This window comes from Piliocolobus tephrosceles, chromosome 14 (genome assembly GCF_002776525.5).
Source record: "Piliocolobus tephrosceles isolate RC106 chromosome 14, ASM277652v3, whole genome shotgun sequence".
Lineage (NCBI taxonomy): Eukaryota > Metazoa > Chordata > Mammalia > Primates > Cercopithecidae > Piliocolobus > Piliocolobus tephrosceles.
Genome location: NC_045447.1, coordinates 107,490,176 through 107,515,122, shown reverse-complemented (window position 1 = coordinate 107,515,122; position 24,947 = coordinate 107,490,176). Strand labels below are relative to the sequence as shown.

General features: G+C 41.3%; 1 protein-coding gene across 5 annotated transcripts in view; it reads right to left on the bottom strand.

The window, feature by feature from the left end:
* The window catches only part of PTPDC1 (protein tyrosine phosphatase domain containing 1), a 134,284-nt gene that overhangs the window by 38,982 nt on the left and 70,355 nt on the right, over positions 1-24,947 (bottom strand). For 3 of the 5 annotated variants that reach the window (XM_023187798.2, XM_023187797.2, XM_023187799.2), the window contains exons 7-9: positions 23,162-24,420; positions 19,685-19,870; positions 16,752-16,862 (exon numbers count right to left, since the gene is read on the bottom strand). In XM_023187798.2, the coding sequence (XP_023043566.1) occupies positions 16,752-16,862; positions 19,685-19,870; positions 23,162-24,420 (1,556 nt within the window). Of the gene's footprint in view, positions 1-11,537; positions 13,587-16,751; positions 16,863-19,684; positions 19,871-23,161; positions 24,421-24,947 lie in introns of those variants that run through there. The other 2 variants (XM_023187796.2, XM_023187795.2) reach the window with 2 other exon arrangements.

Sequence of the window (24,947 nt, the reverse complement as noted above, 5' to 3'; positions counted from 1 at the left end):
TCTTAAATATAATTGCCTTAGGTATTTATTCCATATACATTAAACACAACATCAAAGGGTATAATTTTTACTTCAACCATTAAATGTAATTTAATAAACTCATGAGGCTAGTCCATACATTTACTCATTCCAATGTTCTTTTTCCTTTCTGAAGTTCCAAGCCATCTTCTGTTATTATTTGCTTTTGTTTATAGAACTCCCTTTACCCATTTTCTGATCAGGTAGTCCCTTATGAGTATTTATGCAAAAATTCTCCACAAAGTTCTACACATTCAGCAGCGTTTTAAAAGGATTGTATACCATGACCAAATATAATTTATTCCAGGAATGCAAAGATGGTACCACATATGAAAATCAATCAATGTAATATACCACATTACAGAAAGAAGAAAAAAACCTACACGATCATCTCAATTGATGCAGAAAAAGTATTTGACAAAATTCAACACTCTTTCATGATAAAAACATGAAACAAACTAGGAACAGAAAGAAAGTATCTCAACAAAATAAAGGCCATATATCAAAAACCTACAGCAAACATCATAAATATCATGGTGAAAGACTGAAAGCTCTTCCTGTAAGATCAGGAACAAGGGAGGAATGCCTGCTTTTGCCACTTCTATTCAAAATAGTACTAGAAGTTTTAGCTGTAGTAACTACGCAAAATAAATAAATAAAAGGCATCCAGATTGGAAAGGAAGAAGTAAAATTATCTGTTTGTAAATGACATAATCTTATAAAGAAAACCCTAAAGATTTCACCAAAAACCTACTAAAACTAGTAAGTTCAGCAAAATAGCAGGCTACAAAATAAACACATAAAAATCAGTTGCATTTGTATACACTAACAACGAACAATCTAAAAGAAAATTACAAAAACAATTCCATTTAAAGCAACATCAAAAAGAGTAAAATACAATTAACCAAAGAAGTGAAAAACTCCTACAATAAAAACTAAAAACACATTGCTGAAATAAATTAAAAAAGAACATAAATAGAAACATATCCTGTGTTCATAGATTGGAAGAATATTGTTTAGTGTTGCTTTTTTTTGGTTTTGTTTTGTTTTTTTGAGACCGAGTTTCATTCTTGTTGCCCAGGCTGGAGTGCAGTGGCACGATCTTGGCTCACCGCAACCTCAGCCTCCCGGGTTCAAGCAATTCACCTGTCTCAGCCTACTGAGTAGATGAGATTACAGGCAGGCATGTGCCACCATGCATGGTTAATTGCTTTTTTTTTTTTTTTTTGAGACAGAGTCTCGCTCTATCGCCCAGGCTGGAGTCCAGTGGCATGATCTCAGCTCACTGCAAGCTCCGTCTCCTGGGTTCACACCATTCTCCTGCCTCAGCCTCTCGAGTAGCTGGGACTATAGGCTCCTGCCACCAGGCCCAGCTAATTTTTAAATTTTTAGTAGAGATGAGGTTTCACTGTGTTAGCCAGGATGGTCTTGATCTCCTGACATGATCTGCTTGCCTCGGCCTCCCAAAGTGCTGTAATTACAGGCGTGAGCCACCGCACCCGGCCTAATTTGGTAATTTTAGGAGAGACGGGGCTTTGCCATGTTGGTCAGGCTGGTCTCATACTCCTGACTTCAGGTGATCCACCTGCCTTGGCCTCTCAAAGTGCTGGGATTACAGGTGTGAGCCACAGTGCCTGGACCGCAGATTACTGTTAAAATGTCAAGACTACCCAACGTGATCTACAGATTCAGTGAAATCTCTATCAAAAACCCAGTGATTTTTTTTTTTTTGTAGAAATAAAAAAGCTCACTCTAAAATTCATATGGAATCTCAAGGTACCTTTAATATAGCCAAAACAACATTGAAAAGGAACAGAGCTGGGTAACTCACACTTCCTGATTTCAAAACTTACTACAAAGCTATTAATCCAAATGGTATGGCACTAGCAAAAAGACAGACATATAAACCAATGAGATGAAATAGAGAGCCCAGAAATAGCTCTTGCATATATGCTCTAATTACTTTCTTTTTCTTTTTTTCTTTTTTTTTGAGATGAAGTCTCACTCTGTTGCCCAGGCTGGAGTGCAGTGGCCCGATCTTGGCTCACTGCAACCTCTGCCTCCCAGGTTCAAGTGATTCTGGTGCCTCAGTCTCCCAAGTAGCTGGGAATACAGGTGCATGCCACCACGCCCAGCTAATTTTTGTATTTTTAGTAGAGATGGGGTTTGGCTATGTTGGCCAGGCTGGTCTTGAACTCCTGGACTCAAGTGATCCACCTGCCTCAGCTTCCCAAAGAGTGCTGGGATCACAGGGGCATGAGCCACTGTGCCCAGTCACCATTTTTTTTTTTTTTGAGAGAGGGTCTCCTTATGTTGTCCAGGTTGGTTTTGAACTCCTGGGCTCTAGCAATCTTCCTCCCTCGGCTTCCCTAGTAGCTGTGATTACATGCCCATACCACCACATCTAGTTTCAAATAGCTTTTGATAAGGGTGCCAAGACCTTACAGTCCTTTTCAACAACAAGTAGTGCTGGGAAAACTGGATATCCACATGCAGAATAATGTGGTTGGACCCTTATCTAATGTCATGTAAAAAATATGAACTCAAAATGGATCGAAGACCTAAATGTAAAACCTAAAGCAATTAAACTATTAGGGGAAAAAAAAAACAGCAAAAATTTCACAACACTGGATTTGGCAGTGATTTCTTGGAAATGGCAACAAAACAGAAATAGAAAATTAGACTTCATGAAAATTAAAAAATTTTGTGCATCAAAAGACACAGTCAACAGAGTAAAAAAGCAACCCATAGGATGGGAGAAAATATTTGCAAATCATATCTTTAATAAGGACTTAATATCCAGAATATATAGAGAACTAAAACTCAACAACAAAATACAAACCAACTGAAAAATGAGCAAAGGACTTGAATAGACATTTCTCCAAAGAAGATACATGAAAAGGCAATAGGCACATGAAAAGATGCTCAGTATCACTAGTCATTAAGGGAATGCAAATCAAAACTACAATGAGATACCACTTCATATCCATGAGGAAGGCTATTGTCAAAAATACCCAGAAAATAAGGATGTGGAGAAACTGAAACCCTAGTGCACTGTTGGTGGGAATACACAGTGGTACAATCACTGTGGAAGATAGTGTGGTGGTTCCTCAAAAATTTAAACACAGGATTACCATATGATCCAGCAATTCCACTTATGGCTGTGTACCCAAAGGAATTAAAAGTAGAGTCTTGAAGAGATACTTGTATACCTATGTTCACAGCAGCATAATTCACAATAGCTCAAACATAAGCAACCCAAGTGTCTATTGACAGATGAATGGATAAGCAAAATGTGGTATATACATACAATGGAATGTTATTCCACTTTAAAGGGGAAGGAAACTTTGCATTATACTACAACATGGATGCACCTTGAAGATATTTTGCTAAGTGAAATAAACCAGTCACAAAAGACAAATACTGTGTTATTCCACTATTTATAGTAGTTAAAATGAGAGACACAAAAAGAAAGGTGTCACCAGGGGCTGGCATGTTGGAGGATGGGGGAGTTCTTAATAGGTATAACACTTCAGTTTTACAAAATGGTGAGTTAAATAGATGAAGAGTGGTAATGGCTGTACAACATTTATGAATGTATTTAATAACACTGGAATGTATTTAATAACACTAAACATGAGTAAAATGATAAATTTCATTATATATATTTTACTGCAGTAAAAAAATAGAAAAATACACGAACAAGCACTAGAGAAAAGAAACACAAACAGCTCAAAACATGTAACAAGGTAACACATTTGAGGTACTATCTCCTACCAACTGAATCTGGCAAAAATCAAAAAGTCAGTCAATACTAAGTGTTGACAAGGATGCAGAGCAGTGGGAACTCTCATTTACTGCTGTTGGGAATGTGAACTGGTACAATCATTTTGAGAAATAATTTGTCATTACCTAGGAAATTGAAATTGTATATACCCTAAAGTTCACAAATTTTACTCTTAGCTACATAGCCTACAGAAACTCTTGTACATGTATACCCAGAGACATGTGAAAATATGAACAACCCAAATGTCCATCACAAGTTTTAAAAGAGGTAATTTGTAGAATATCCACACAAAGGAATGCCATACAGCAGTGAATACAAATAAGCTACAGCTTACACATTAATATGGAGAAATGTGAATAGCACGTTGAACAGAAAAGGCAAGTCACAGGAGAATACACACAGCATTGTTCAATTTATGTAAAGTTTATAAACAGGCAAAATCAAGAAATATGTTAAGATAGAACTATAAAGAAATACACACAAGTTATAGTGGAAGAATTAAGGAACAGCAGGGAATTTTGTCTTCTGTATTAGTTTACTACGGGCTCCATAACAAAGTACCACAGACTAGGTGGCTTAAACAACAGAAATTTATTGTCTCATGGCTCTGGAGGCCAGAAGTCTGAGATCAATGTGTCACCAGGGTTGGTTCCTTCTGAGGCCTCACTCCTTGGCTTGTAGATGACAATTTTCTCTCTATGTCTCCACATAGTCTTCCCTTTGTCCATGTTTGTGTCTCAGTCTCCTCTTTTTTTTTTTTTTTTACTTTTTTTTTTGAGATAGGGTCTCCCTCTGTCACCCAGGCTGGAGTACAGTCGCGCAATCTCTGCTTACTGCAACCTCCACCTCCCAGGCTCAAGTGATCTTCCCGCTTTAGCCTCCCAAGGAGCTAGGACCACAGGCATGAGCCACCAGGTCCGGCAATTTTTTTTTTTTTTGTAGAGACAGAGTTTCACCATGTTGCCCAGGCTGGTTTTGAACTCCTGGCCTCCAGTTATCTGCATGCTTTGGTTTCCCAACATAGTGGGATTACAGGCATGAGCCACTGGGTCTGGCCTCAGTCTCCTCGTCTTATAAGAACATCAGTCAGATTAGAATTGGGACCATCTCAATGACTTCCTTTCACTTTAATTACCTCTTTAAAGACCCTACCTCCAAAGACAATCACATTCTGAATTACTGGGGTTAGGACTTCAACACATGAATTTTATGGGGGACACATTCAGTCTATAACGCCTCCCCATCTCTTTGGGCTATGTGGTAGTCAGGTAGATAAATTTAATTATATTTAACAAAAAGTTAATTAGCATATATTTTGTTCCAAGGAAAAAGAGCTGAATTTTGAAGGACATGCTGAGTATTAATCATCCAGCATTGTATATAAGGAATGAAAGTGTGGACTGAAGGAGGTATCTAGATGGTAGGTAATGCCCAACTAATTAGGGTGACAACAGAGGTACAGAAAATGTCATGGACAAGCGCTGCTGTAGGTACGGATGTGCACCATACTTGTGTCTTAGTCTGCCTGTGCTGCTATAACAGAATATGTGAGACTGGGGAGATTATAAACAACAGATATTCATTTCTCACAGTTCTGGAGGGTGTGAAGCCCAAGATCCAAGATGCCAGCATTTTATGAAGTTTGCTAGCTGCTTCCACAATGGTGCCTTGAATGTGGCATCTTCCAGAGGGGAGGAATGCTGTGTCCTTCCATGACAGAAAATGAAAGGACGAAAAAGGACCACACTTTCTCTGTCAAGCCCTTTTATAATAGCATTAATCAATGTATGAGGCTACAGGCCCCATGAACTAAACACCTCCCGAAAGGCCACACCTCCCTAACATGACAAATTTTGGGTTACATATTCAGATTGTAACATTCCACCTCTGACCTCCCAAATTTGTATCTTTCTTATATGTAAAATACATTCATTCCATCCCATTGCCCCTAAAGTCTTAATTTGTTCCAGTAACAATTCAAAGCAAAAGTACAGGGTCCCATCTAAATCAGATACGGATGAGACTCAAAGTTAAGAGTCATTCTGAGGCAAATGCTCTCCCGCTGTGAGCCCGTGAAATCAAAAAAGTTAGATACTTCTAAAATACAATGGTGGAACAGTCACAGGACAGACATTCCCATTCCAAAAGGGAGCAATAGAAAAGAAGGGAGTAAGAGGTCCCACGTAAGTCCAAAACCTAACAAGACAAACATTAAATCTTTTTTTTTTAATTTCAATTTTTTTGGAGACAGTGTCTTGCTCTGTCACCCAAGCTGGAGAGCAGAGTGTGTATGATCATAGCTTGCTGCAACCATGAACTTCTGGGCTCAAACAATCTTTCTGCCTTAGCCTCTCCCGTAGCTAGGATTACATGTCTGTGCCATTCTGCTGAGCTAATTTTTTTTTTTTATTTTTGTAGAGATGGGGTCTCACTACGTTGCCCAGGCTGGTTTCAAACTTCTGCCTCAAGCAATCCTCCCTCCTGGGCTTCCCAGTGGGTTGGTATTACAGGCACAAGCCACTGTGCCCAGCCCAACATTAAATCTTGAAGCATGAGAATAATCTTTGACTCCACGTCTCACCCTCCAGGTACACTGGGGTGAGGTTAGGTCCCCATGGCCTCACTCAGGCGGCCCACCCACATGGCTTTGCTGGGTACAGCCCATGCTGCAGCTCCCATGCACTGAAATAACCTGCCCGCAGCTCTCCCAGACTGGCACTGTATGCTGGTGCTTCTACACTTCTGGGGTTTCTGGGGCAGCCCCACTCTTATGACTCCACTAGGCACTGCCCTAGTGGGGGCTGTCTGCAGAGACTTGGTCTTTGCAGCAGTTCTCTGCCTGGGCCCACTGAGGCATTCCTTGAAATCTAGGTGAAGGAAGCCATGCCCCCACAGCTCTTGTACTCTGCACACCTGCGGAATTCAGCACCACATGGATGTACCAAGGCTCACTGCGCGCACCCTCCAGAGCAGTGGTCCTACCGGGACCTGGGCCTGCTTGAATCAGAGGTGGGGTGGCCAAGGAGCACTGTGCCAGAGTGCAGGGTGCAGAGACCCAAGGTGGCCCTCAGCAGTGAGCACACAGGTCCCATGGGCACCCTGGGCCCCTCCTCAAAATCCATCTGTCCCCAAGACCCTACCACTCTGGGCTTTTGATGGGCATGGTTGCCCCTCCCCTTGTACCAAGATGTCCATAATACCTTTGGGGTCATTCTCCCATTGTCTTGATAAATAGCACATGGCTTTCTTGTATCCATACTAATCTTATCAAATGGTGGCCTGGCCACACCCTGTGTGCTGTCTTCTAAACATACTTTTGTTTTTTTTGAGACAAAGTCTCGTTCTGTTGTCCAGGCTGGAGTGCAGTGATGCGATCTCGGCTCACTGCAGACGCCACCTCCTGGGTTCAAGTGATTCTCCTGCCTCAGCTTCCCGAGTAGCTGGGATTACAGGTGCTTGCCACAATGTCTGGCTAATTTTTTTTTTTTTTTTTTTTGTAGTTTTAGTAGAGATGGGGTTTCACCATGTTGGCCAGGTTGGTCTCGAACTCCTGATCTCAAGTGATTTACGCACCTCGGCCTCCCAAAGTGCTGGAATTATAGGCATGAGCTACCATGCCCAGCCTAAAACTCCTTTTTTTTTCTTTTTTCTTTTGAGACGGAGTCTCACTCTGTCACTCAGGCTGGAGTGCAGTGATGCCAACTCAGCTCACTGCAACCTCTGCCTCCCGGGTTCAAGTGATTCTCCTACCTCAGGCTCCCAAATAGCTGGGATTACAGGTGCCTGCCACCACGCCCAGCTAACTTTTGTATTTTTAGTAGAGACGGTGTTTCACCATGTTGGCCAGTCTGGTCTTGAACTCCTGACCTCAAGTGATCCACTCGCCTCAACCTCCCAAAATGCTGGGATTACAGGCATGAGCCATCACAACCAGCCTACATACTTTTTTATTCTTTATGTGGCTGGACTCAGAATTGTCCAAATCTTTTTCTTTACATGGCTGGACTAAGAATTGTCCAAATCTTGATGTTCTGCTTCCCTTTGAATTATAAATTCTGTCTTTAAATCATTTCTCTTCTCCCATTTTAACATTTTAACATAAGCAGCTAAGAGAAACCACACAGCATCCTGCACACTTTCCTGCTTAGCAATTTCTTCTGCCAAATATTCTAGTTCATTGCTCCTAAGTTCTGCGCCTCACAAAGTCCTAGAACACAGACATGGACATAATTCAGCCATGTTCTTTGCCATTTTGTAACAAAGATGGCCTTTTCCCCAGTTTCCAATGATATTCTTCATTTCTGTCTGTGACCTAATCAGAATGGTCTTTACAGTCCATATTTTTATCAGCATTCGGTTCAAAACCACTTACGCAGTTTCTCAGGAGAATGAGTGAGAATTTCCCCACAGCTCTCCTCTTCTTCTGAGCCCTCACCAGAATCACCCTTAATGCTCCACTCGTGGCAATACAAGCTTTTTCCTGCTTTCATTTCACAACTCTTCTAGCCTCAACCCATTACCCAGTTCCAAAGCTGCTTCCACATTTTTAGGTATTTGTTTTAGCAACACCCCACTCCCCTGGTACCAATCGCGGTCTTAGTCCATTTTGTGCTGCTATAATAGAATAGCACAGGCTGGGCAACTTAAACAGACATTTATTCTCACAGTTCTGGAGGCTGGATAGGCCAAGATCAAGGCACTGCCATCTGCTGAGGGCTGCTCTCTGCTTCCAACATGGTGCCTTACAGGCTGCGCCATCTGAAGGGGAGCATGCTGTGTCCTCACATGACAGAAAGTGGAAGAGCAAAAAAAGAATTCCCTCCATCAGGTCTTTTACTAATAATATTAGTTCATTCATGAGGGTGGAGCGCTCATGACCTACACACCTCCTAAAAGCCTGCACCTTCCTACGCTATTGCATTGGGAATTAAGTTTCCAACACATGAATTTTGAGGGATAGGCAACATGACTCCTAGAGGGATGAATGACTGAATACATAATTCCTGTGTGTCCCCAGAATTAGCAGAGGGCCAAGCAGAACAGGCACAAACATGTTGCTGAAAGAATATGGTTCATATTTGTTACTTACCGTTGTACTGGAACTCTAACGTGAGCACACAGGAGAGTCTTAGAAAATAATTGATCACCTAATCTAAACCTACCAAAATTAATTCAGGAAATGTCACCTATTAGTTCTGGAAATACTGAGTTTGATATTAGGTTGAACCACATGAAATGGCCAGTACTTGATCATTTTTTACCAAAAAAATGGCCGCTCCCTATGGTTCAGCCTAAATCAAAAGCCTCAGTAGTTTGTTTTCTTTTCTTTTCTTTTCTTTTTTTTTTTTTTTTGGAGACGGAGTCTCGCTTTGTTGCCCAGGCTGGAGTGCAGTGTGTGATCTCAGCTCACCGCAACCCCCACCTCCCAGGTTCAAGCAATTCTCCTGCCTCAGCCTCCCAAGTAGCTGGGACTACAGGTGTCCACCACCACGCCTGGCTAATTTTTGTATTTTTAGTACAGACAGGGTTTCACCCTATTGGCCAGGCTGGTCTCAAACTCCTGACCTTGTGATCTGCCTGGCTCGGCTCCCAAAGTGCTAAGATTATAGCCACCATGCCTGGTCTGTTTTCATTTTTAAGAGGAGAAAAAAAAAATGATAAAGCAACTCACTAAATCAAAGCCAGAGGCTACTGTCAGACTGCTTTCTAAAGATCAGGTAAGTAGGAACCCATCTTCAAAATGTAATTTTTCTCTAAAATAGGCAATCTCAAGAGTAAAATATCTTTTCATTTTAATCAAGAAAGCCGAGAGGCAAGGGCTTAGCAGGCTTCTCTTACTGTATAAGTTTCAGTGGATGTATGAAACTTTTATTTTCATTGCAAAAGGTTTTATGACATTTAAGTCTTATTGGGACATTATTTTTAGTGACAAGCTTTGAACAAAGGCTTGTCAAGCTCCAACACTGAATGGTTCCATTGTGATTACTTATAAATCAGTTTTATTGTCAGTGTTGAGGTAATCAGAGATTAGCTCATGCCTAAAAGCATAACTAAAAAAATAACGCACCACTGAGAAACAGGGTTTTGTTGAATTTTTCTCCTGCTACTTTATCTATAAACAATTTGCAGCCATCTAGCATTGAGAAAAGCTCTCTTAGGTAACATGCTAATCTTGTGCCATTCATAAAAAGCATCAAAGAGAATGCTGTTCTTGATTTACCTGCACTGAAAATATACTAATGCTTGTGAATTTGGAACAATAATAAAGATCCTATGAGTAAGCTGTCATTTTTAAATGGACCCCCCAATTACATGGGAACTGTTAGATGTCAAGAACTTGTGGCTTGCACTCAATCTACATTATATTGTCCCTGGATATTTTTTCAGACATCTGGAGACTGGCCTGAAATAGCACCCAATCATATCAGCAAGCATTCTCCATTTAAGAGAAAATAGAGAAACTTTATCTCTATTGAGTTATGATATATGGTGGTTTTCATGGAATCCAGAGTGATGAAGCTGGGAAGCTGGTTGAAGAGATGACTAAGTAACTCAGCACAGATTTTCTGAGTTACATAAATAAATGAAGCGAGCTCTACCACCAGCAGCAATTTGTCTCAAAGGGCATTATTAAGCTCTCTGAAGTAAGAAAAGGCAATAGTGGCAAGAAATCATGTACTTCCTCTAAGTGTGATATACTAGAGAGCATCATATGGTAGTAATAGAGCTGGTTCAGCCTTTTCCAGAGGACAGATGTGTAATATTTTTACTAAGTTACGGACAGCACAGTGCTCTCTTAATGCCATCGTAACATTTAGTGCTAAAGGGACCTCAAGGTCCCTGAGAAGGCACTTTGACTGGCAGCTTTGCCAGGTTAAGAGTCCCATGGGCAGTTAACATGAGCAGAGAGGAGGGCACAGCACGGGGTCCCTCAGACTCCACATCTCACGTCATACAGTTATGATTAAGACTTCTCAGGCCAGGTGCGGTGGCTCACACCTGTAATCCCAGGACTCTGGGAGGCCGAGGTGGGAGGATCACTTCAGCTCAGGAGTTCAAGATAAGCCTGGGTAACATGGCAAAACCTTATCTCTACAAAAAAAAAAAAAAAAAAAAAAAAAAATTAGCTGGATGTGATGGTGTGTGCCTGTAGTCCCAGCTACTCAGGAAGCTGAGGTGGGAGGATGGCTTGAGGCTGGGAGCGGAGGTTGCAGTGAGCTAAGATCATGCCACTGCATTCCAGCTTGGGCTACAGAGTAAGACCCTCATCTCAAAAAAATAAATAAACATAAATAAATGAAATAAAAGAGACTTCTTTCTGTTAAGATAATTCAGCGAGGTAACGGATACGGCTGGCCCATGGTAAGTTCTTAATATGTGTGTGCCCTTAACCTTCCTATTTCTGTAGAACTGAATTTTTCAACCTTATCACTTCTCCCAATAGGTGAGATTTCTGTCCTCTGGGCTACAAAGAACTCCTCATCCAAATATGAGAAGGTAGGAATCTTGTCAGCTTGGAGATTTTCCTCAGCTATTCCTCTTAGAACTCACCTATCCCAACCCCCCAGTGTTTGGTCATGCTGAGCTGATGGAAGGAGTCTGCACTAACTAGAGCTTGGCTCACTGACTCAGCCGACAACTCAATCTGCCTGTCAGGAAAATCTAAGAGCAAAACCTTGTCTGTCTCATCAGATGTCCTAGAGCATCAAGGTAAAGAAGTACAAGACTAGGATTATGGGTTGTTCTTTTTGCTTTTATTCAAATAAATACAATACTTATATATAGCCTGATTAATTTCCCTTGTCATATCTCTTTTTTCAGGTTTCAGGCTTAGAATTTTAGTCGTGCAATGCTATGGTCACATCATAACTGTTCTCTAAGTTGAAACAAGTATTTCAACAGGCAAATAGCGAACTCGCCAAAAGACCTGTGGGTCACTTGCCCAGATGAGGCCAACTGAGATGAGAACAAATATCTTTTTTTTTTTTTTTTTTGTAAAAACTCTATTTTTATAGTGTACCTTTGGATAAAATCCAATTGTTTCTTCCCCTTCTTTCCCAGGCCAGGCACTTGACAGCACAGTGCTCTCTTAATGCCGTCATAAAGAGGATGGGCAATCCACTTCATTAACATCCATTGGACTTGATTTCCCAAGAAAATTAAAACAGTGTGAAAGAACACTGCATTTAGCATTTGGCATTAGAGTTAGTGAGACTGATAATGACTGAAATATTTTGGATGTGCTAGAGGTTAATTTAGAAATGTAGGACTGGAGAAATTTCATTTGTTCTAAATGAGTCTTGCTTCCCCTGAATTCCGTCTTCAGGTAGTAACTTCTGTAGTTTGAAATTAGTCTGATTAATATCACCTTTATTGGGAAAAACTATTATCCTCTCTGTGGCTTGGCCTCTGGTATCTCCACATATTAATTTAAATAAAAGTATGGCTTCAATTGCTAATTGATGGTTCAGCTTACAAGGAACTAGTCTAGGCAGCCACCCTTCTTACATGAAGCCAGTTAGGGCTAATGCAACCTGTGTGGTCAACTTCAGTTTAAAAATCTTAATTCTCATTGTAAGAAAGCAGCCAAGTATCGAACCTTGAGGCAAGTGGGTCTATGGAGTGGCAGATTTGGGAGTGTGGGGCCAGGGCCACACTGCTCATGCTAATACACCATCAGCACAGTGGCCCAGTCTTGACTTCCTCCAGCTCCAAGAGTCACCTCTGCAGAGTGGCTGTGGCACCGGAGAGAGTAGGGCTGGCACAGAGCCCCTGCCCTGCACGAATGTCCCTGTGGAGTCCCTGGGAGGACAGAGGAAAGCCCTGCTTCTTAGCAACTTCCCACACTTCCTGCCTCTGATCCCACTTCCTCTCTGTAAAGATGCTATTTGGCTTAGCAGCAACCCAAGGGAGTGGGAATAAGGCTTGGTGTGTTGAGAACTGCTCCTGCCTCCTTTTGACAGCCAAGGCTGGCAAGGTTGTTTGGAAATCTGACAAAGAGCAAGTCTACTTTCTACAAGTAAAAAATCCCAACCACTTCACGGTCACTCCATTAAAGTAAAACTAAATCTCTCTGAAAAATAGTATGCTTTGAAACCCTCTGTTACATTTATAAAAAGAAAAGGAAAAACGAAAAATTTCAAAGTTAAAAAAAAACTCTTTAAAAATATTATAGCAATAGCCTTCTCTGTAACAAATATAAAACAGCTTAAGACACTTGGTGACTGTCTTAATTCATTTGTGGGGGATGGATACACAATGAGGTTTTACTACTGAAGTTAGCTATTTGGTAAAAACTCTAGGAAGAGTTCCATCAAGAAAATGGTTATTTTGGAAAGACAAGTTATGATTATTTCCAAAACGTCAAAGGGAATAAGAATGTAAACACTATATACTTAAAATGTTAATGCAATATTAACTCAGTCAAATACATAAAAGAAAGTGGCACCAAATTTATGGCAACTTTTCAAAACAAAAATGTAGCTCAAGGATATTTAAAAATAAATAATTGGTTCAAATAGGGACGACCATTCTCAGCACAAATCAACAACATTCAAAATAAAGTGCTACGAGAAAAAGTAGCCCCACAAACTGCAACTTATTCACATATGAACAGAGATAGCATCTGGATCTTTAGGTCTGAAATATTCCCCACGAGGGAACGCTAGAGGCCAGGCTTAGGGCCATCGTTTGTCAGTTTTCTTTTTTCTTCCAGTGTGTGCTTAAATATTTTCTTCAGGGTGTTGTAAACTATTGGTCCATTTTCAGAATCAAAATTAACCTGGTGATAAAGAAATTTACATTCAGGACACTGTAACAAGAATTTTAAGTAGTTTCTATTTTGAGAGAAGGAGGGGGTGGAGAAAAAAACAGACTTACGAACAAAACTCTATATAAAATACACATAATAAATTTCACACATTTTAGTTGAAAGACTATATTAGAACTGCCAACCATGTCAATACCAAACTTATGAATGAAAACCCCAAAATTAAATCTAGTGCCTGGATATTTAGTCTAATTATATACACCCAGACATGAAGCAAGTCAACAGTGGGTATGAAGTGAATTTTTTGAGACTATCATTGATGGTATAAGGGAAAAATTTCCTGTATTAAAACAGTACATCAGCTGTATACGTCCTGCTGAGAGGCCCTGTGGCCACTCTGGACAGAATCAGAGTGACATGAATAGAAGCCCAGCTCCCCACCTGCTAGCTATGTGTCCTCATCTCATACCCAACCTCTCTGGACCTCGATCTCCTCCTTTGTAAAACAGAGATAATGATACCCCCCTTCATAGGATAGAGTATCTGTGAGTCTAACATATGTTTGGCACATATATACAAACCTCAACTGGTCAGGCATGGTGGCTCACGCCTATAATCCCAGCACTTTGGGAGGCCGAGGTGGGAGGGTCGCTTGAGCCCAGGAGTTTGAGACCAGCCTGGGCAACAGGGCAAATCCTCATCTCTACAAAAAATTAAAAAAAATTAGCCAGGCATGGTGGCATGTGCTGTTGTCCCAGCTACTTGGGAGGCTGAGGTGGGAGAAATGCGTGAGCCCAGGAGGCAGATGGAGTGAGCTGAGATTGTGCCATTGCACTTCAGACTGGGCGACAGAGTGAGACCTTGTCTCGAAAAGCAAACAAACAAACAAACAAACAAACAAACAAACAAACAAACCCCACCTTGATAAAGGTAAATTTCCTTTCCTCTTGATGGGAGAGCACTATTTATACATATTAGCATTTTTTCACCCAAGTTTACCATACTCTGGGTTAGGAGTGATGGCAGAACTGAGAACCAGAGCAAGTAACCACCCTCAACCCCCTTCCCAGAATACTGTGTGGACTCCCTGGGAAAGAATCAGGGTCACACAATCACTGCTTCTCTCCTTCTGAAATTTCTCCTCTGATAAATTTTGAAAATGGAAGGTTGTTCCCTCTGTCAACTGTAAAGGATCTGACTTTAACCTGTAAGCTTGCCAGTGTTACGGATACTGGTAGAAGATACAAGATCTCTGGGTCAGAGACAGACAACTTTTATTTCTCACAGCTGCACGTGCTTCATGTTCACATGGGTTCTCTTTGTCTCCCAAGTCTCATGGGGGCAATGCAGAGGGGCCTAGGTGGAGGCTGCACAAGCACGGGGTTTGCCTCATAGCTGAGGAGCCCCAAGCTTAGGAAACTCCAATGTTTCACAAGGGGGCTGCAAAAAAGTCTGCCAACCTTTGCCCTGAAGGGAAACATTTTTATGATCCTCGAAGTCAGAACGTGTGCCTTCTGCTCCCCAGACCTTAGTGAAGAGCTGATCCCCAAAGAGAGTGGTCAGGGCATCTGCTCATCAGACTATCAAGAGACATGAGAGACCCAAGGAAAACTGTCTCCTAACATTTTCTATAGACAGATTTTGAACAATTGCTACCTCTAACTTTTCCTTCATATCCCCTTAAAAGGCTAACAGAAGTTGTAAAGAATTCCTACTGCTTTCAGAGAGACCAATCTTAAGAAATTTTTTCAGTCAAGCTCAGGAATTTAATTTTATCTATAACTACACTGTATATCCCATTTGCAAAAAAACTCCTTATTAACATTAACAATGGTCTGAATTGTTTACCTTTTTTTTTTTTTTTTTTTTTTTTTTTTTTTTTTTTTTTTGAGATGGAGTCTCACTCTGTTGCCAGGCTGGAGTGCAGTGGCGCAATTTTGGCTCACTGCAACCTCCGCCTCTCGGGTTCAAGCCATTCTTCCACCTCAGCCTCCTAAGTAGCTGGGACTATAGGCGCACACCACCACGCCCAGCTAAATTTTTGTATTTTAGTAGAGATGGGGTTTCACCATTGGCCAGGATGGTCTCGATCTCCTGACCTCATAATCTGTTCGCCTCAGACTCCCAAAGTGCTGGGATTACAGGCGTGAGCCACCACTCCCGGCTCTGTTTACTTTCTTAAACACCGAAACACAACCTTCTTCACATGGTGGGTAGCCTTTCAGTCTATGAAAATGTAAATACAGATGTAAAGGACCACGTGGTCTGGATTTGAGACTACTGACTCTGGAAACAGTTGAGAACAGATTGAAGAGATGTCAGTGGTTAGTGCCATGGAATCCAGATGAGGAAAAAGGAAGGCCTGAAGTAAGAACATCACTCTGGAAAGAGTGGAGGGGAAGCAGATTGGATTAAATATTAAAAAGGAAGAATCTTCACAACTTGTGAATGAGTATAAATAATAACTTATTAATGTTACCACAGATGTTGTCATTCAAAAGCTGGGTTCTTTGTTTAACGACACTTTCATATCAATGAGAGGTAACAAACAAATTATAGATACTTTCATATCAATGAGAAGTAATAAACATATTATAGTTGATGGGGTAGGGGAAGCTTTTCTCTCAGTAAGAACCTGGCTGCTGCTTCTTTCTTCAGCCAGGAAAAACTGCGGCATCCAAAAGGATGGGCTTTTAGAAATAAAACCGGTTTTTTTTTTTTTTTTTTTTTTAACTCCTTCCTTAGGATTTGCCAACCAGGACTCAGTACTGAATCAGCAATGTGGGATGTTTACTTTTCAATAGATGGTTTCTTACTTAAACCCAAGGTAGAACTGGCTTGACAAGCAAAGATTCTCTGACTCTGATTAGGCACATGATCTAAAAATATGTATTCAATACTCAGTTGTTTCTCTCTTTCTTTTATATAAAAGCTCTTTGTTCCAACGTTCTCCTTCAAAAAACCCACAGTTCAGTTTTTCCTAAGATCATTGTTTGGAAACTTTTTCTTTGGTTAAAACTCTGCAACTACTTAGAAGAAATGTCAAACAGATTTCCATGAAGGAAAAACGTACACATACATGTTTTATTTTAGAGGAGGATGGTGACCTCTGGATTCTGATTTACAAAGATGATGCTGATCTGTGGTTCAGAGAGGGGAAAGACGAGTGTGACCCACCTTAGTGAACGCCTTAATGGCATGGGCAAGGAAAGCCTCCTCCACATCCACGGGAATCGTCTGCAGGTTCACTATGCAGTGCAACACGCAAAGAATAGTCTGGTGCTGTCCCTGTTTTTGTAGAAATCAAAATTTTAAAAATTTGTTCAAAAAATGCCTCAATAAATCGATTCAAAACTATCTTAGAGTCAAGAATTGGTTTGTGACCAAGTACTCATAATGTCAAATGCCAAAATATCTAACAAAATATCTAAACATCAACAAATGGTTATTGTTATGTGTTAATATAATTTGAAAAGTTTTCAGGAGATAATATCAAAGCTGGCTAGCTATTGCACAGAGTAAAACTAAATTTGAAGATCAGTGCAATTTTAAACCAAGTGTTTCTCTTGCCGTGAATCGAACAGATTTTCCCATTCTTGTTGTTTCTGGATATAATCATGTCAGTTGTCTAGTAGATGGCGACATGTCATAGCGATTCATGGACTAACTAACTGGGCACTGAGTGGTCAGGATCTGGGTACCCAGCCACTGCAGATGATATGGAGGGAGGCGGGTAGACAAAGAAAAGGACAAGGGCAACCCCAGTCCCCCAGGAGCAATGCAGTGCTTAGGGCTTAGCCTCCAACCTAAGGGGGTAAGATACTTAAAAATGTGCCCACTGACTTCACTCCTGGGGGCTGTTTACCTTAGCAAAGGAGCAATTCCATCACCTTCAGCAATATATATCCAAGATGTAATGTACAGAGACCCACTAATTTCAATTCTGAAAACCTACAAGAGCATTCGCTATAATAAAGAAACACCTGCAAGCACAAATTATCATTACAGTGATGCCTATGAAAGCAAAAAACCTGAAACAATATAAATGCCCTATACATGGGGTGAGGGTGAAATGGGATAAAACAGGCAGCCTTATGTAATAGAAAGCACACGGGCTTTGTGCCAGAGTGGTCTGAGCTTGAATTCTGCTCTGACACGTGGTGCCAACCTTGGGCATGCAACCTCAGCTTTCCTTGTCTGTGAAACTGGCCTCTTCCTCTAATGGGTATTGAGATAAACAGAAGAGAAAATGCAAATTATGTCCTGAAGGGCTTGGCCCAGTCACCTACCAAACATTAATCTTCCTTCTCATCATCTCCTGTTTTATGTTTGTGATTTAACTGCTGAGAAAATATCCTAAGAAAAGGACATCAGAGACAGGAAAAATTATTTCTTAAAATATGTGTATTGGGTAACTGTGGTGTGTGAGTGTCTGTGTGTGTGTGCAGGCACACACATGTCTGTGTATTGTGTATTGTATCTGTGCATGTGTGTGAGCACATGTATCTGTGTGTCTGTGTGTGTATCCATCCATATGTGTCCGTGTGTGTGTGTGTCTGTGTAGTAACAGCAGAAGATTTTTAGTGAAATTTAGAAACTGAGGAGATGTTTACATGCAGCATAGTAGGTAACTCAAGGTTGGTTATTCGATAATATTGTTTCTTAAAACAAAAACAGGCCTGGTACGGTGGCTCATGCCTGTAATCTCAGCACTTTGGGAGGCCAAGGTGGGCGGATCACATGAGGTGGGGAGTTTGAGACCCGCCTGACCAACATGGAGAAATCCTGTCTACTAAAATTACAAAATTAGCCAGGTGTGGTGGCGCATGCCTGTAATCCCAGCTATTCAGGAGGCTAGGTGGGAGAACCGCTTGAACCAGGGGGGCAGAGGTTGCGGTGAGCTGAGATCGCGCCATTGCACTCCAGCCTGGGCAACAAGAGTGAAACTGTCTCAAAAAAAAAACCAAACAAAAACAAAAACAAAGCCTATTTTAAACTGAAAATTTAGTATCACTGTATGGATAAAAATGATAAATTGTATAAAAGGCTTCATACAATTTCTCCTGTTTCCTAGATCCATTGTCTTCTAATATCTTTTCCTAAAGGTAATCACTACTACCAGTTTCTTATTTCTTCTTCTATATTTTATACATATGTACATATTTTCTCTATTTTAAACATATATCTTTTATACATAAAACATAGAAAACATCTATATTTTACACATACAAATTACATATACATGTATAAATGTGTGACACCTACCCCTTTTTAAAAATACGAATGAGTGCATATCCCAACCTACTTCATGATTTTTCCCATACGCACGCTCACAGCAAATAAGTAGAAACAAACACCCAACAAGGAAAAAGTGGTATGGCCGGGCGCGGTGGCTCACGCCTGTAATCCCAGCACTTTGGGAGGCCGAGGCAGGCGGATCAGGAGGTCAGGAGATCGAGACCATCCTGGCTAACATGGTGAAACCCTGTCTCTACTAAAAATACAAAAAATTAGCCAGGCGTGGTGGCGGGCGCCTGTAGTCCCAGCTACTCAGGAGGCTGAGGCAGGAGAATGGCGTGAATCCGGGAGGTGGAGCTTGCAGTAAGCCGAGATTGTGCCACTGTACTCCAGCCTGGGCCACACAGAGTGAGACTCCGTCTCAAAAAAAAAAAAAAAAAAGAAAAAGAAAAAATGGTTAATTATGGCACAGTCTCGTGTTACAGCATCATATCTGTTACAGTCAGTATTTATGAAAAGCTTGTGTTATTCACAGGAAAACAGCTATAACTTGAAGCAAAAATGAAACAAACTTACATGTTAAAATGATTTTTAACAAGTTAATATACATATTGATAAGTTTAAAAGATTTGAAAATGTTTGCAGTGCCTCTCCCAGGACTATGGATAGTTCCCCTTTTTATTTTTTATTTTTGTAATTTCTAAGCGTTTACACTGGGTATCAGTTTCTTCTCTTCTCTTAGAAAAACTACTAAATTAGACTCAGATTTGGGATTCTGTATGAATTCCCTTTTTTATAATGGATTTTTTTTTTCTACGTGAAAAACTAAGGGCCTCAGTTACAGTCATTAACTGGTCCTACAGCCACTTTACCTTCTCTAATAAAAACAGTGCTTCTGCGGCGTCTGCTTGCCTGTCAACCAACATGTCCACATCCTCTTTGGTGATTACAGGCTCCTTCAGCTGCTCCACCCAAGACCACATCAAGCTGCATAGGATGAAAGGGTCCCTCTCGCCACATATTCTTTCCCAAGCTCCATCTCGGGAATTAAGCTCTTTCTAAAAAGGAAGAGAAAGAGACAGACAGACAGAGACAGAGACCAGGAGGGGAGAGAGAGGTGCACCAGTTGACACTGCATGATTCTCGCACTGCCCACGAGAGTGAGAGACTCAGGCCCTAGGGTGTAGAACTGGGGCCCCTCCCAGCCTCTCCACTTCCAGGCTGGACACTCGACTAAGACACTGAATTCTGTAAGCCTCAGTTTCTCTCTATGAAACTCATTCCTTGCCTCAAGTTGTTGGGCTGACTGACTGAGATAAGGCCGGTTAAAGCTTATGGCACAGAGAAAGGGCTTAGTTAATCCAAGTTCTCTACTTTACTCAGAAACCACAGAAACAGTTCAGAAGAGCCTTCCTTTTCAGGCTTCTGGTGAACAAAACAGAACTATTTTTTGCAATAAAGTAGATGGTAGACAAAAAAGTAGAAATAAGGGAACATTTATACATTAACCTGGGGTCTAAGAAAAAGGAAAAGCTTTGAGCTTCGAAGGCTGCAAAAATAAAATGAAGGTGCTTGAAAGTTGGTAAATGGGGCATATGTACTTCTTTGAAATATCTTTTTAGAATCCTATGTAGGATTTAACAATAAGCCTGAAATCTGACATAGGGAAAACAACTGGAAAGTTTTTCTAATACTCTAATTGCTTAGAGAAAATGTAAGCATGAGATTTTAAAACTTTACCTCACAGAGAGCAAAGGAAAAGTGAGATAAGGATTTTAATGAATTTCTGATAGGGTTCAGATTTATGTTTTAGTGAGTCAAATACATTTTTTACAATAGAAGTAAGTGTAATAATTGCTACCATTCACTCATTCATTCACCTATCCAATATTTACTACATGCACACAGTGGGACGGAAACTGTAATGCATATCTTATCTCTAACTCTCAAATGGCACCCAGCAGGGAGCTTCTTCACTGGTAAATGCATTGGGGCTCAAGAGAGATGAAATAACTCACCTACGAGCCAAAAGCTAGAAAATGGCAAAGGGGGTGTTTATACCCAGTTCTGTCTTACTCCAGAGTCTGTGCTGTTTCTGTTACACCACAAGGGCCCTCTGGTACTGGGTTTGTTTTTATTATCTTACGAATATGCCAATACTTTGTTATTCACAGTCCTTCCTATCCCATAGATCATGTATAAAACAAAGTAGCTCTTGATTCAATCTTATGAAGCAGACAAACCGGGCAGAACTGACACTACTCAAAAACCCTCTTAGTAAAATGACTATCTTATCATGATGTTTCCTGAGGCTTTCCTCAGGAAAGGTTAGCCAAGAATCCTGGGATAATAGAAAGTATTAAACACATGAGCTGTACCCTGACTCTGTCACATGCATGCCATGTGACCCTGAGCAAGTCACCCTCTAACCTTCGTGACCTTTAGCATCCTCATCTGTGACACTGGATTCATAAGATTAACAGAGACTGTAGAAATAGTATCATCTGCCTCACAGATATATCCTATGGTAACTGTGAAAAATCACATGAAATAATACATGTGAAATGGTCTAGTACAGGCATGGGTGCCATTATACTATTCAAATAATGTTCATTTTATTCTTTTCCAGAATTCAGCTGATTTTTTGATGACTAAAAGTCCTAAAATAAAATCTAGAAAGGAAAAAAATACAAACCTATCCTGATTAAAGGCCTGTGTTCACCTCCAGAAAATGCTTTCATATACTTTACGTACAGTCTGGCCCAAACCAAGTCCTGAATGCTTCATCACCACAGGCAGAGCTCGCACAGCCACTGGGGCTGACCCAGGAGTGAGGGTGCGAGATTTTCATCTAAAATAGAAGACTCTCTTGCTTGCTAACTCTTAACACACAGTAATGCCCAGGAAACATTTGCTGACTGAATGAAAGACTTTTTCAGTTTGGAGCAGAAAATAAAGAAAACAAGTCATTTTTTTTTTTTTTTTTTGAGACGGAGTCTCGCTCTGTCACCCAGGCTGGAGTGCTGTGGCCGGATCTCAGCTCACTGCAAGCTCCGCCTCCCGGATTCACACCATTCTCCTGCCTCAGCCTCCCGAGTAGCTGGGACTACAGGCGCCGCCAAGTCGCCCGGCTAGTTTTCTGTAGTTTTTAGTAGAGACGGGGTTTCACCGTGTTAGCCAGGATGGTCTCGATCTCCTGGCCTCGTGATCCGCCCGTCTCGGCCTCCCAAAGTGCTGGGATTACAGGCTTGAGCCACCGCGCCCGGCAGAAAACAAGTCATTTTGGAAGAAAGCAATATATTTAACTATTGGATAGGCAAAACACAATTCTGAAGAATAAAATTTTTATCAAAAGTTCTCTCCTCCCATCATATAGTTGTAAGTTAGTGTGAAGCTCCAAACTTCATTTTCATGCCTCTGCACCTGAAGAGATACTGGCACTCAGACATCTATATGCCTTGTTTAATCAATGGCAGACTATGAAAGCGAGCTATTAAAATAATTCACAGTAGGTTATGGTCTCAAAAGTCAAGATTTTGGTGATTCATGACAGTCCAAGTCAGCCTCCTTTTGGGGTAGTTTAGCTGTTTCTGATAGCTAGGTTTATAAGGCCTATCTTTTCTCGAGAACAGGTGCTTGCTCATTCAAGGCAAAGAAAGTATGCCTGACTTATGACTGTATCGTAGTAAAAGCTCAACACAAAAAAGGGTTAAAAATTTACATTCTAATTGAAGTAAAAGCTAAGAAATGGACCCCAAAGACCTCATCTCAGCTAAAGTGAATGGCACGTACGAATCTGTGGTTCCACCCACTTGCTCTCCTGATTTCCCATAGTTGCCCTATCAGAGCAGGATTGGCGAGTCTGAAGGAGGCGATGCCAATGAGATAGCCTCACTTTTCCGACCTTGCTCAGCACTAGTGTTGATGAGCTTTGGAAAATAACCCTTTTATTTATGTCTGTAGGTCTGTGGTTCTCAAAGTATGGTTCCCTCTGCCAGATCTCAGGTTAAAGATGCTTCAAATCAGTTCTGAATGCTGTCTGCGGTGAGCCAGTTACCCCCGTAGACCCAGGAAGAAAGAAACAAGCTACTAATATCAATGCCTTGTGTGGGTCAAGCATCGCACCAAGTGCTTTCTTGCATACGCAGATTTAAATGAAACCACACAAACACCCTGTGTTTTTTCTAAAACATCAGGTTTGCATCAGAGATGAGAAACCTGAAGTTTGAAAGTTAAGTATTATGCAAACGTATCTTCACATTTCTATAATAAAGTTTGGGAAAATGTATTACACTTTTGCCCTGACATACTTCCAACATATCTATAATTAAATAAAGTACTAATAATACCTGCCACATTTCTACCTTCCTTTTTAGTTCCTCCTTTTCTACAGATTCATGTAAATTTGCTAGGGCTTTGGCCGCCAGTATTCTTCTTGCCTCAGCACTCAATTCAGACTGTAGTGTAGGGTGTGAAGCTGCTTCAGCCAGATCGTTACTGTCCTGGGTTTCATGTTCAACCAAGAACTGTGCTTTCGGACTGGAGCCACAGTCCAGAGGTCTTTGGGGTGTCCTGCTGCTCTGCCTGACAGACCCAGGGCTCCCAACACCATGAGTTTTACACTGACAGTGAGACACTTGCTGGTGAGTAGGGTTTGGATCCTTATGGACATTCGCAAAGTTGGGTGAAACTGGCTCCCCAGGGCTGTGTGGGCCTGAACCATCTGCAGAGAAAGCTCTACTCTGCTGTGCTTCCTTTGGAATGATCCGTCCATGGAAAATTGGTGAGCCATTATCTTTGAGCCCTTCCAGCCCTCCAAACTTAGACTGACTCCAGAAAGAAAGTGTGCTGCGAACCAAGGCTTCCTTACGTAAGTCTGGTTCTGGAGACTGTGGGACGTAACAATGGTCTATGGGCTTCTGCTGCCTGGGGTTGTGGCCAACCAAGACCTGGACAGGCACTGTCTGTGGAGGCTCCCCTTCCTCCAGGAGGTTCTCGGCCCTCTTTAAATCTGAGTCACTGTAGCTGAGCCGCCTTTTCAGATGAGAAAGGGGTTGAAGGCACTCAACATTCCGCCTTTTCCAAAGCGGGTCAAACTCTTGCTCATTGGAGAAAATCATGCCTTGATTGTCAAAATCTGCTGCCACTGCAGTAGGGTTAGACGGGTTGGACACATCACTGTCATTCCTCAGTAACTCTTTATCCAGCTGCATGGTGACCATCTCAGACATGGTCTTTTCTATTTCAGCAGAGAGACTAGGTCCTTCGGACATGTCCTTCATCATCACTGGCCTGTTTTCCGCTAAGTCCAGAAGCAATTTGCAAACTAGGTGGATAATTTTTGGCACATGTTTCAGAAGTCGTGCCTCATAACCATGAAGCAGATGACGCTGGCGAATTAGATATTGAGCTAAGGTGACAGCATGTGCTTTGGGATCACAGCAAGAGAATATATTGCGGAGAGGAGTTAGAAACTGAGTAAATTCCCTTACACAGAGGAGCTGTCCTCTGGTTTGTATGGAATTAGGTCGCTTTGCCCGCACAAATATAATTGCTTGGTCAGCAGTCATTCTTGTTGCAAAAACTAAGTAACAGGCTATTAAGACACCTAAACAGTGAAGAAGAGAAGACTGGTATGAGAAAAGTTTACATTTTTATTTTATTTATCACTCTTTGATGATTTACAATTTGAATATGTATTAACAAATCAAATACATAGAGGCACATTTTAAGGACAATTATGATGATAACTTTGTGACTTTTTGTAGAGGTGTTATTATTGCTTATTCCTTACCGCGCAGAACTTTATTAAATGTCTACGTGGCACCCCCTCCCCATGACTGAGTCATCTCAGTGGCCCAGAGCTGTGCCAGCACAGGCACAATGCAGGTGAGTAAGTGTGCAGAAGGGAAGGGAAATTGATCATCTGGTTCATCTATCCTTGTTCTACTCAACTCCAACAAAAGAAAGCAAATCCTGTTTCTATTTTCCACTCTGAACAGTTCTTGAGAATTTCCATCCAGTCAATCCATACACTTTGTGCTTGGAACCTCCCACCCTGCCATCTTTGCCATCAACTGCTGGCACATCCCAGCTTGGCACTCTCCCTACCACGGCAGTTTCTTCTTTGGGGAT